At 39.6% G+C, this 13,308-nt stretch overlaps 1 protein-coding gene across 11 annotated transcripts in view; it reads right to left on the bottom strand.

Moving 5' to 3' along the window:
• The window catches only part of ANO4 (anoctamin 4), a 143,982-nt gene that overhangs the window by 66,356 nt on the left and 64,318 nt on the right, over positions 1–13,308 (bottom strand). For 10 of the 11 annotated variants that reach the window (XR_012043229.1, XM_072866324.1, XM_072866334.1 and 7 more), the window contains 2 exons: positions 13,007–13,051; positions 8,110–8,241 (listed from right to left, as the gene is read on the bottom strand). Coding sequence is in view for 10 of the 11 variants with exons in the window: in XM_072866324.1 (XP_072722425.1) it covers positions 8,110–8,241; positions 13,007–13,051 (177 nt within the window). In the remaining variant the exon portion in view is untranslated. Of the gene's footprint in view, positions 1–8,109; positions 8,242–13,006; positions 13,114–13,308 lie in introns of all 11 variants that reach the window. The other variant, XM_072866398.1, reaches the window with a different exon arrangement.

Here is a 13,308-nt window from a genome sequence, read left to right as displayed (position 1 = left end):
TCCACAACAGTTATAACCATTAGCCTGGTCCTGTAAGTCTTATTTGTGTGAGCTGTCCTTACTCAAAAGGAAAATCCCAATGAAGATAATGAGAGCACTTCTGGCAGGAAAGGTTCCAGAGTTGATCCTTAATTAAAGTCCCTTTTAAAAATGTCATTGTGGAAATACTGCTCTTACATTCATACTGTAAGCGACATTAAGAGTCAGTGAAGGTTAATTGCTTTGAAATTATATTTGTAGCTTTCTTAATTAGACTCTGAACTGGAGATCTCAAACTATCTTTCCATGGATAACAAAGCACAGCAAAACTAACTGTCATCCAAAGAAGGCCCTCAAATTAATGCAAATTCAACCATGAACAAACTGCCAAAGAATTCCTGTTCATACATTCTCTTTGGTAATTTTGCAGGTTGTACAAACCCTTTAGGGGTAAATTTAGCTCTTGAATCTTTGTCTAACGCCCATTTGAAAAAAAAAAAAAGGTTTTACTTTTCCATTTATTTTGGAGAAGCAAAAGGCAAGAAAAGGCTATTTTCTGCTGTACTGGTAAGATATACAAGCTGAAATCTGAACATCCATGGTCTGGTTACAAAGCTACAAAGTGAGAATGTGTGCATGCACGTATCAATGTGCATTTTACTCTGCAGGATCCCCAGACACTGAAACATTTGTTGTCTGACACTCACCATACGAAAAGATATGTTCCAAGCAAACGTCTATTGCTGGAAGCAGTACAAACTAAAAGCACAGATATTGTCTGAAGTAGTAATCGCTATATGAGACGTGTATTCTTTAAGTGCAGGAAAAATGCCTAACCCTTTGCACTCCCAGGTAAGCCACTGGCGGTAGCTAGCTTTTGACGGCTGAGGCAATAGCAGGTTTTTACCTCATTTAACATCAGAGAAAGAAAATCATCAGCTGTAGTAGCAGCAACAAGATGAGCCTGCAGTATTCCAGTGAGAATATTACCACACATCCCTGTAGCTTATTTGTTTGAAAATGGGTATGTTATTATCACTTTCTATTTATTTTCATTTTGCCTGACTTTTAAGGCTGCAGCTGACTTTCTGATAATCTAAAATAAAATGTTTATTTATGGTTATCAGGGACTTTTCACATCGTGTGCCTAAAACAGGATCACTTTGGGATGAAGAATGTATTAGTGGTTTTGTCTGTTTCAGATGTGGCACATCACAGACTCAAAACTGCTAAAGTAAAATAGAGAGTCATGAAAGTGCTGAATCTCTCCTCCACCCTCCTCTGCCCTTCCCCCCAAACCACCCTGACACCCAAATCACTTCTTAATTTAAATTGGTTCACTCAGGAACATTCATCTGAGATAGAATGAGCTTTATGTATTTTTCAGGGATGCCCTGTTTCATTCAGTTTGCCAGGCAATTAAAACTTCCAGAATCAGAGAGAATTTAAAAAACCCATTACAAGTTTGGTTGCATGAAGATTTGTTTAAGAGCAGGAATCTTACAGAACTGTGATTCCCTGCTTATAAAAAGTAATTTGCAAATGTATAGTTATTACACTGTAGATGAATATAAGCACAAGAATGACCATCCTGGTTCAAAACAAGTAAGCGTCCATGCAGCACTGTGCCTTGTCTCCAGTGGTAGCAGCTCCCTGACCCATCCATGATCTTGGGGTGAAGCAGTTCAGGGAGACATGGGCACAGATCATCTTGGTGGGGATGGCATTTATGATGGCCAATCTGAGCATCAGAGAAAGCTTAAAATGTAACTCCACCCTGAGAGACACATATCTTGGAAATGTGACAAAGATACAGGACGAGATCCTCATGTACCACAAGGGGATATAGTACAAATGAGAATACCTCCATTAACCCCTGGTATACAGGGCCATTTTTGTTTAATTAATCCAGATATTATCCTAGTCTTCCTAATTGTGTAAATTTTTAATCTAATTTTCAGTGAAGTAATAAAAAATATTTATTTTTCAGTGGTTTATTCAATTATATGTTAGATTAAAATTTAACCAGAGAGTTTAGCACATTTGGAAGAAAAAAAAAGGGGAAAATAGCTCCTGATATAAAGTTTGAAATGTCTAAACAGCAATTAAACGCATTTTCCTAGCTAGTACGCAGCTATCTAAGAAATTGCAGCTAATTACTACTGTTACTATTCCCAGCTGACTAGCAGCTCACTACATAAAATAACTAAGATGTAGTAGAAAAATAACTAATTATCATCATGTCTGATGGAAAACATTTTTCATATATTGTAAACTGTGCATTCTTGTAACTGATAATTTTCAGAAGAAATGCTTTGGCATAAATAAAGCCCTTCCCAAGCTGTGGCTGCAGAAGAGAGATACTACTCAGAAGTCTATCTTGAATATTATCATTTTGTATTCCACACAATTCCAAAAAAATACTTCCCTCAGCCAGCCAGAGCTTCCTTCCTCCAAAAAGAGATTTCCTATTATTTAGGAAATCAGATGAATTTAGGTCTTCTCTTGTACTGACAATTTTGTGATATACCCTATAAGATATGCCATAATGCCTTTAAAAGAAAACCTGAAGCCATACTGCAAAAGTTATAGGCACATCTTACAAATGTGATTCTAGCAGTTTTCTTCTTTGCCTGTTTTGGAGGGAGGGCAGATGATTAGCTGTGTCTCTTAACACAAATTTAGTTTTTTCTGAAAGCTAACCTTTCTCCACATCTGGCCTTTTTTATTTCAAAAATATTAATTCCTATTGAAAAAAGGTCTGATCAGGCCTTGCTGGTTTTGATCTGAACTATTTTCCTTCCCAGACTCTGCATTGTTAAGTACTGTCAGTCATCTGTCATTCCATGCTTTCTAAAAGCAGCTATCACAAATGAAGACTGTACTCATACCATGTTTTAAACTTCACCTGTATCAGACTAGAGACCTGGATGTGCAAACTGTGGCTAGATCAAAAAAGATAAACTGCTTGTTCTTTGCTGAGGTGAAAAATGTCTGAGGCTATGAAGAAAGGAAGAAATAAGGAATTCCAGACCCAGATTGCAATACTGCAATATTTGGACAAACATCAAACATGGACAAGCTCATATGAATATTTAAGGAATAATATTTTAGAAAATTAAAAGCAAATAAAACCAGGAAAGAAGGAAGAATTCCGCAACCTCCACCTATGGTATGTGGCAAAACCTACAGTGAGGACATGGAGATCTTATCTGAAAACTCAGTATATGATTTACGCTTCCAAGATGGTTGTATCTGTGAATGATTTACTACATGGCCATTAAGCAATTCTTCAGCATGTCTTGGATAAACATTGATTTATGACAACACAGAAATCCTAGATAGGTTCAACTGGCAAAAGTACATATCTTGCTCTCCAGAAATACTTGTACAATATCCAGAAAAATCCTCATTAGTGTAATTGAAAGACTGTTTATATGTTTTAGGCTCCTGTGGTTATTTCTTAAAGAACAGTTTAATGTACTTCTCACTCACCTCTTCTTCTCACTTAGGATTCCAGATTTGCAAGAAAAATTAATCTTTTTTACTATAAACTTGAAACTCAAAATCTGTACATAAGATCTGATAAAAAGCAGACACTAGTGACATTTTTCAGCTACCACCTTAACACAGTGCAAAAGGACTGAAAGCCTTGCCTTTATTCTCCATTCTCTGAGGACTTCAAGAACTCAACATGTTATAAACATTTTCCTTCCTCAAAAAATGGCCCTATGTTGGATTAAAAGTCTTAAACCACACTGAGGTTAGCCAGTGGAGCATCGATGCGGTACTGGGACCCTGCCCTGTCCTGTGCATGTTCTGTCTGAATCAGTTTGGCACAAGTGTGTGATGGAAAGAGATGCAAAGTTACATCTCAAAGCCCAAGAGTAGGGAAGAGACTGTCACTGTTTTATTCTAGTCTACAGGATGATGTACTTGTTGAAGACAATTTGAACTCCACAAGTAACTGCCCATGACAATTATGTAGCCTCCATTATAATTGCATTGTAATGGCAGTATGGTATGGTAAGAGCACTCTAGCAAAACCTTAACTACACCAAATATGAAAATGCATGGACTTTTCCTACCACTGACAAACTGCAAGCTAAATTATCATAACATTATTGTAGATGGCAATTCTTCATTTCTGCAGCTCAAGAATTTCAGTAACTACTTATCTTCACATTCCTAAAACAGTATTGTGGGGCTCTGGGTTAGAAATTTAAAGAAAAGCCCTGACAGGTTTAAAAAAAATAAAAATACTCAATTAGTAACTTTTTTACTTGTTAAAAAGCAAGTAAAAGCTTATGTAATGCAACAGTGACAACTGAAAACTGAAGCTTTAATCTAATACGGAGGCAGGCTTTTATCAACTTTGGAGCATTTCTGTTACTGTTCTGAGTAGGCGACAATTATCGATACTGCCCTTGTGAAGGTTACTACACTTAGCAGTGGGTAGAGGTGAAAGAGAAATCATTTTCTTAGTGATCAAACCCTCATCTGGCACAACTGACTCAAGCAAATGAAGGTGCCAGTCACAGTAATTACTACATCAGTTAATATGTGTTGGGATAAACATAAATAAAAAAAATGCATTTCTACTCATACCTTCCCCATGGTTGGGGATAGGTGGACATCTTTACTACTGGCTCATTATACACAGGTCTTTCAACAGAATGTTTCTGTGTATTTTAGAAAAAGCAGCAATTTGCACAAAGTAAGCAGCAATTTGCAACAAAGTAAGTGAACTCCAACATAATACACTTCTTGACTGTTAACTGATACTAATAAAATAATTCTTTTTAACTCTACATTTCCAATTATTTGATACTCGCACTCCACGGTCAAAGATTAAAAGCACATACTACAGATGTTCCTGAAATGCTCTGCTTACCAACATACCCTGAAATTCTTGGAACAATTAAAATGCCTGGATGCAACTCACTAGACAAATATCGAACAAGTCATTATATTTCAAAATCTGAGTGAAGCAGAATAAGGCAGACACAGGCAATGGGCTGGAGCATGACAGGAACACAAGAATCCTGTCAAAGCCAGCACCTTTTGGGAGAAGGAGGGCAGCTCAGCCAGCATTTTATCAGTCCCCACACAAAAGGAATGGAGGACTACACAGAAAGCAAAGCAGAAAATGTCAGGCCTGCTGGGGAGTAGAGCTTCAAAGTCTGCAATGATGTAGAAGTGCCAAACAACAGCAGAAATCTTAATGAAACTAACACATTATTTAATACCTGCCCCCTCCCCCCCCCCCCGCCAGTTTACTAACACAAACGTGAGCAAGGCAGAAGAATGGAAAAAATATTCTGGTTCATATATGCCAATTCTCCTTCCAGACACAAAAAACTTTCTTATGTGCTGTAATTTTAAGGGAAGTTAGTAGTTAATATTACTATTAATAAAAATATCAACCCAGACATCAAAATTTCTGGTGACTGGTGCTAGGAGCAGACTTCTACTGAAATTTCCCTGGAGATTTGCACCTGGTTTTGTTTTTCTGCTGTCTTTAGAAAGACACCACTTATAGAATCATAGAATCATAGAATCATTTAGGCTGGAAAAGACCCTTAAGATCATTGAGTACAACCGTAAAGCTAACACTGCCAAGTCCAGCCCTAAACCATGTCCCTAAGCACCACGTATACTCATCTTCTAAATACCTCCAGGGATGGTGACTCAACCCCTTCCCTGGGCAGCCTGTTCCAGGGCTTGATAACCCTTTCAGTCAAGAAATTTTTCCTCATATCCAGTGTAAACCTCCCCGGCACAACTTGAGGCCGTTTCCGCTTGTCCTATCACTTGGTACTTGGGAGAGGAGACCAACACCCACCTCACTACAACCTCCTTTCAGGTAGTTGCAGAGAGCCATAAGGTCTCCCCTCAGCCTCCTTTTCTCCAGCCTAAACAACCCCAGTTCCCTCAGCTGCTCCTCAGATGACTTGTTCTCTAGACCCTTCACCAGCTTCGTTGCTCTTCTTTGGACGTGCTCCAGTCCCTCAGTGTCTTTCTGGTAGTGAGGGGCCCAAAACTGAACACTGTAGTCAAGGTGTGGCCTCACCAGTGCCGAGTACAGGGGGACAATCACTTCCCTAGTCCTGCTGGCCACACTATTTCTGATACAAGCCAGGATGCTATTGGCCTTCTTGGCCACCTGGGCACACTGTGGCTCATATTGAGCTGGCTGTCAACCAATACCCCCAGGTCCTCTTCCGCCAGGCAGCTTTCCAGCTACTCTTTCCCAAGCCTGTAGCATTGCATGGGGTTGTTGTGACCCAAGTGCAGGACCTAGCGCTTGGCCTTGTTGAATTTCATACAGTTGTCCTCAGCCCATCAATCCAGCCTGTCCAGGTCCCTCTGTAGAGCTTTCCTCTCCTCAAACAGATCAACACTCCAACCCAACTTGGTGTCATCTGCAAACTTACTGAGGGCGCACTCGATCCCCTCGTCCAGATCATTGACAAAGATATTAAACAGAACTGGCCCCAATACTGAGCCCTGGGGAACACCACTTGCAACCAGCCACCACTGGGTTTAACTCCATTCACCACAACTCTTTGGGCCCGGCCATCCAGCCAGTTTTTTACCCAGCGAAGAGTATACCTGTCCAAGCCATGAGCTGCCAGTTTCTCCAGGAGAATGCTGTGGGAAACCGTGTCAAAGGCTTTGCTAAAGTCCAGGTAAACAACATCCACAGCCTTTTCCTCATCCACTAAGTGAGTCACATTGTCATAGAAGGAGATCGAGTTAGTCAAGCAGGACCTGCCTTTCATAAACCCATGCTGACTGGGCCTGATCGCCTAGTTGCTGTACATGTGTGATGGCACTCAAGATGATCTGCTCCATAACCTACCCCAGCACCGAGGTCAGACTGACAGGCCTGTAGTTCCCCAGATCCTCCTTCTGGCCCTTTTTGTAGATGGGCATCACATTTGCTAACCCCCAGTCAACTGCGACCTCCCCAGTTAGCCAGGACTGCTGACAGATGATTGAAAGTGGCTTGGTGAGCACTTCTGCCAGCTCCCTCCGTACCCTTGGGTGTATCCCATCCGGCCTCATAGACTTGTGTGTGTCTAAGTGGTATAGCAGGTTGCTAACCATTTTCCCTAGGATTATGGGGGCTTCATCCTGCTCCCCATAATGGCAGAAGGCATTATGGCACAGGAGGTCTATTTTATTCATTCCTATTGCAGCTAATAAATCAAATCCCTGAAAAATTGTTGAAAGTGAGGCATTTAAGAGCATTACATCAACTTGGCTTCTCCCTGAACAAAATCACATATTTCAGATTTTTAGACTTTGAGCTGCCTGTAATTCATTCTGTGTTTTCTGTTAGTACCCTGGTCAGTGCTGCCTATTCTTTGTGATTTTGTTCTCAGTTAGGCAATGATTGTTTCCCATGTCACAAACACTGTAACTACCAATAAGACACCCTCTTTCTCCAAAATTTGACAGCCCTGAAATTCAACATGGGATCTGAAAGTCACGTGGGGCTTTTTCTGTTTTGCATTTTTCAAGTGAATAAAGGCTTCTAGTAGTCAAATGATTTCTCTAGGGACATTGGTGCAACACTGGTGCCATTGGTAAGCTTGGACAAGTGTCACTGACAGGTGGCATTTTGCAAGCAGTTTTGCTTCTATAAAAGTAAAAGACAGAGAAATACAAATGAAATTACATTCTCTAGAGTTCTAGAGTTCTGTTTGTTCTATAGTCATAACTAGGAATGAAGCACAGTATCAGTTTATTTCAACCATCAGTGTTAGAAGGACTAATTTTGATTATGCTAAAGACATAGAAATGCTGAAAAATAAGTTTTAATCACATCTTTAAGTGACAAAGAACAACTGCAATTCTGACCCCAGAGAGAATTAGACATTTGACTACTTTAAGGATGTAATTGAAATTCCAGTGAATTAAAAAGAACTTTTCCATTTATTTTCTTTAGCTTTGAGCTGGACCTTTAATTATTAGAAATGTAGACAGACTTTATGCTCTCTCAGGACTCTCTATCTCTCCCTTTTTGTGACAAAGAACTAATCTGAAGAAATTGATTTTTTCCAGGGTGAATTCAGAAGGAAAAGTTTTCATCTTGTAATTAAGATATAATAAAATACTCACTGATGGATCCTTTGTTGGCTGAATGGGGCAGTATAGCAGTCATTCTCCTCCAGATCTGGCAATGTCTCCTTGTCCAGTTTCATTGGCTTTCTAGGTAACCATCCTCGAAACCTGCTTATTTGTTTCTCGATCCTGCAGCACATGAAAAGCGTGAGCATTTGAGATAGTGTTTTTTCATTACATTACAGAGCACTTACAAAGAACACATGCTGGCAAACTAGGTCACTTAATATTTACAGCTGGAAAAGATGCAATGTCTTTTGACTGTTTCAAGGCAGACCAAATTATACATGCTGAACTTGATTATTAATAACCAGCTTTCAGCAGAGGAACATCTTATTTTGTCTCAACATAAAAATAATGCTGATGTTACATGCTGCTATAAATCTTATTAAGCCCAGTAAGCTCTTAGCAACTCTCTAAACCTTTATTTCTCAGCTTTTCAGTTAGTTTAAATTTCAGGCTTAATTGACACATTACACTTTGGACATATAAACATTAGAACAGCAGAGACTGTGACAGACAGCTTTGGCAGCTAAACCCCAGCAAGCTGCATCTCTTTACTGCTCTCCATACGGATTCTTACCTCGCAATTGATGCTATTAAAACCAGGCTACTTTGTTTATTTGGTTCAATTGTACTGTCTTGCAATACTACAACCTCCATGAAACCAGAATACTCAGTGTATAGATTAATAGGTGACTGCTACGCAGATTCTTACATTTAGAAGGTGAAAGCAAACTAAGATCAAGCTGGAGAAAGGGCAGATTTAACTGCAAGTGCACTCATGCAAAGATGCACACTGAAATGAAGGGAAAGGGAAGAATCAGAGCTGATTGAAGAAGACAATCTAAACCAAATTCAAATCTAAACTGAAATGTTATAAGGAAAAACACATAGGAAAGATGAGATGTCTGGCACAATGAGCCCTACTCTCTCAGAAGTTCCTAACACCTTCAAGTCCTAATCAGTGTCCCCTGCCTGCAAAAATCATAGACTACAAATTATGGACTATGCACATACTTCAGTCAGTGGATGAATCTTTCCAGGACTGGAGATAAAGGGCATGAATCGACATCCTTTGAAGTTTAAGTCCAGTTCTGGATGAAGCTCAAGGACTGGAAATGCAGTTGTTTCTTTTCTTTTGACAGAAGTCAGCGCAATAACTCTATGACCAGCAAATGTTGTTAGCTCTGCACAGTCACTTTGAGGGAGGGCAATCCAAACCCAAGCAGCTGAGTGTGTGGGAAAGTGATGTGAAATTATTATGTACTTTCATTTAAAATACATACAATATTTCCTGGAATATTCAACCTTCTCCCATCAGGTATTTTTATCTTAGATAAGAAAGCTCATGCTAATGTTTAAACATGGGCACATTTAAGAATTGTAAACAAATTAGCTCTACTTGTTTTGTATTCCCATTCTTACTTGTTTTGGTACCATTTGTGTATTCCCATTCTGGGAATAGCGGGGGGGGGGGGGGGGAATTTACCATCAGGACTGTTTGGAAGAACTGGAATGTGTATGTGAACATAATATAAGACTTATACTCAATTAATCATAAACTGTTCATGGTCAGTGTTTGCACTGGCCCAGCAGTTCAGAGCATGGGAGGAGGTAGTTTGCAAATATCTGTGCCCGAGTGCAGGTGAGATGTCAGATCCCAGTGCTGTAAAGGGTCTGACCAACTGTAACTCTCCAGTTGCAGCATCCAGCCTGACAGCCTTGAGCTACTCTGTGCAGACACTGATAGGAATGACAAGGGGAAAGTTAAGTTCTCTCCAGGGGGATTCCCTGTCTCTTGGCCTCCAGTTTTCCCTCTGTAAAGGCCACAAGCTCTGCATTACTGCATATTTGGCAGGCTTAGTGACTCTGGGTATGGAAAAGGGAAGAGAAATCAGGCAGGTTTTCTAAATACCCCATTCCATGCTTATTTGTTGACTAAAATCATTTGAATTCTCTAAGCTATTAACACCCTTGTTAATCTGCAATCCTTTCCCACCCATCCTGCAAGTCAATGTGCTCATTTGAGATATGTGTGCTGCAGGTTTATCACGCCATGCATGCACACACAGCACACACAGAGTGCTTTGCCCCCTTAAGAGCAATGCATTATTCATGTTGGCTTCTCATTGAGTGTACCCAGAATTTGGCTGGTTTGCCATTCCCAAGGCTCAGATTACTTGGGATGCTCAGTGAGCGCACTCCTTCGCTGCTGATGAACAGGTCTGAAAAGGTTGCAAAGCCTTTCTGCAAGGCCCAGAACACACAGTACAGCAAAGCCATCCCTAGGGAAAAAAACCCTACTTATCTCCTTGGAAAAGAAAAATGACCAAACTCTTAACTTGCCTCCAGGCCACTCCGACAGTGCCATCAGCCAGCAGTGCAGGCTTTATGCTCTGCAGGAGCATTTCTCAAAAAAAAAGCTGAAAGAGTGGTGTTGGTGCTAACAAACACAGAGACAGTATTAAAAATCAATCGTGTTTTATCACTTCTTCAAGGCTAACCCATGCCTCACTTTCCCTTATGGAGAAGCTTATGTACTCAGCTGAAGAGGGAAATACTGTTTGGAAAGCAGAGCAACCTACACAAGAACAATAGAGTGCATGGAGTGATGAGGCACTGTAGAGTTAGCCACAACAAAAGAGGAGAGTGGAAGATCTGATGATAATACCCTTCTGAAATTCCTTCTTTAAAAACACTTGTTAGCCTCACATGGCAAAAATTCACTGTCTTAATTCACAGAGTGTCTCAAAGACAGAGTCTCTTCCACTTCAATCCTGCCCCTGCTCTCCAGGTCTAGTCTTTACACAGTATCCTCTTTCGGAAGATACATATTGTGCTTAATTCACACAAGGGGTTTCTCAAATAATTTCAAAGAAACTGGTTTCTCACTAGGAAGTGGGGTAGGGATAGAATCATTTTTTCAAAGGAAAGAGGAAGTTAGGAGAAAATGTTTTGAATCAAGACTGTTTTTTATCTCTGGCTCAGCTTTGATAGAGCTTAACACATATTGTAGTGCTAGATATTGTCTTAGTTTAGTTTTTAACCACAATGCAAGTAGAGTTCTAGGTACTGTATAGGTACCTGATACCCCTCCTTTTCTCTAGGATATACAAGGGGAGTTTTGTTATTTGAAATTTTGGGATCACTAGAATTTTTCAGAGAGAAAATTCAATCAAGTCAGATTGACAAGTTGCAAGTGACTTGCTCTGCGCTTTACCTTGTAACAAAAGTCCTCTTTAAAATAAATTTTGCCCAAATGTCAATATAATGTTTGGCCTCGCTTAAAAAAATGGACCAAGGCTTCAATTACTTGTAATCTTCACTGAACTAGGAGTAGAGAATATAGATACTTTTATTGAAGCTGTATATCTGAGTTTCACATAAATGAAAATAAAGCTGAATATGTTTTCTTTTTTTCCACTGGGACTACTCAGTTATAGCTTTTCTGCCTCAAGTAGCTATTTATAGACCTGAACATAAAAATTGAATTTAGCCAAGTGTTGTCATCACTCAGGAACTAAAATACCAGAAAAAGATCATACCTCTTCCCATACTGACTTTAAATCGCATCCTGACTCATAAGAAAATGAAAGTAAAGCAAAATTTCATACACCACATATAACGGTTAGAATCTTCATCTACTCTTTCCTTTTAATCTATTGCTTTAGTCAAAGCAGCTATGTCTTAATTAAAATCAAGACAAATTCCAAAGTTAACAGGTGCTATAGTATTTATTGTAAGGTGGGGATGGAAAGTGGGGAGCATCAACAAGCTTTAGAAGAATTGTGTGCGTCTATTAGCCTGTGCCAACTAGGTGAAATGTCTGAACTCCACAAAGAGCCCATTTGGTCCTTACTAATATAAAGAAGCAAATACCACAACATGAGATCAATGCTGGTACTCTCATCACCAGCACAGTGTGATGGAATTTAATATACAAAATGCTTTTTAATAGGCCCATACAGCAGAGTGATAATATGTGATTTATTTTCCCATGGATGTTCATCTACTGACATTAGCTGCAGAGTGATACAGCTGTTTACTCCAAAATGCGGATTTTTCAAAGCTAATTCTTCTCTCTCAGAGGTTCATGGGAGGTTTTCCACTGACCTCAGAGTGAGACAGTAAATCAAATGCTAGACCCTTTTGAAAACTCCATCAACAGCATATGCCAACATATGACCTGGTCTTTGCCAAGCCTGTGTATTTTTTAGGCTTTTTGGAGACATTTTCATTTACCTGTCCAAGGTATCGGAAAGAAAACGCAAACTGCAGCTTGGAAGTTTTTCATTGCGTTAAGTCAGGCATAAAACAGGCATGAAACATAACCTTAAAGATATTTAATAATTGAGTGAAAGCACTTCAAAGATTCTTGAAAAATACTAATTTCTCAAGCTCAATAACATTACACCAGAGATTAACTTGGTTTATTGCCTTCCTATCTACCAACAAAGTACTAAGCATCCCCACAGAGGAAGCAATACATAAATAATGCCATCGCTATTACAAGTAAGCAAGGTGCATGGAAATGAAAAAAAAAGCCGTAACTGTGGTATTTTAACACCAAGAAACTCCCTAATGAGGTACATTAAAAGAAAGACACAGTGTTTGCACTAACACACTTATTCTTCTTTTAAAGACTCCATCAATTGAAGACTCCATCCTAAAAAAGGCAACACTGATAAAATGAATTGCCTCTTTCACATGGCAGATGCCTTAAAAATGTTACTTCTGTATTTTTTTGCAGATGTCCCAGTGTGTAATCATGCCCGCAACCCTTCCTACAAACACAGCTCATAAACTTTTCCTTCCAGCTTGACCTTAACCATTATTTTTGTTATTGGGTCCAAATGAAGATAAACTGGACTGGCATAAGAACTGTACTCACCTGTTCATGAACTTGTATCGGCGGTGCAGGTAATAGATTTTTCTCCTGGAAGAACAGCAAAAATGAAGCCAGTCGAGAAGAAAACCCATCGTCAGTTACAGTATGAACTAGCAAGGAAGGAAAGGAGATTGAAGACAGAAGCCTGTAAGAGGTGGAGGAAGAGACTAAAAGAGAGATTAACAGAACTGTCACAGGAAGCCACACAGACTCTGGTGGCGTTTGAATTGCAAGAAGGACATTGTTTTCCCATTGTCTTCTCTTTTTCTGCCACTTGTCATGTGTGAAAGACAGGGACCCAAAGA

Source organism: Ciconia boyciana, chromosome 1, assembly GCF_034638445.1.
Source record: "Ciconia boyciana chromosome 1, ASM3463844v1, whole genome shotgun sequence".
NCBI classification, from domain to species: Eukaryota; Metazoa; Chordata; class Aves; order Ciconiiformes; family Ciconiidae; genus Ciconia; species Ciconia boyciana.
This window is presented reverse-complemented; position numbering and strand designations above follow the sequence as displayed.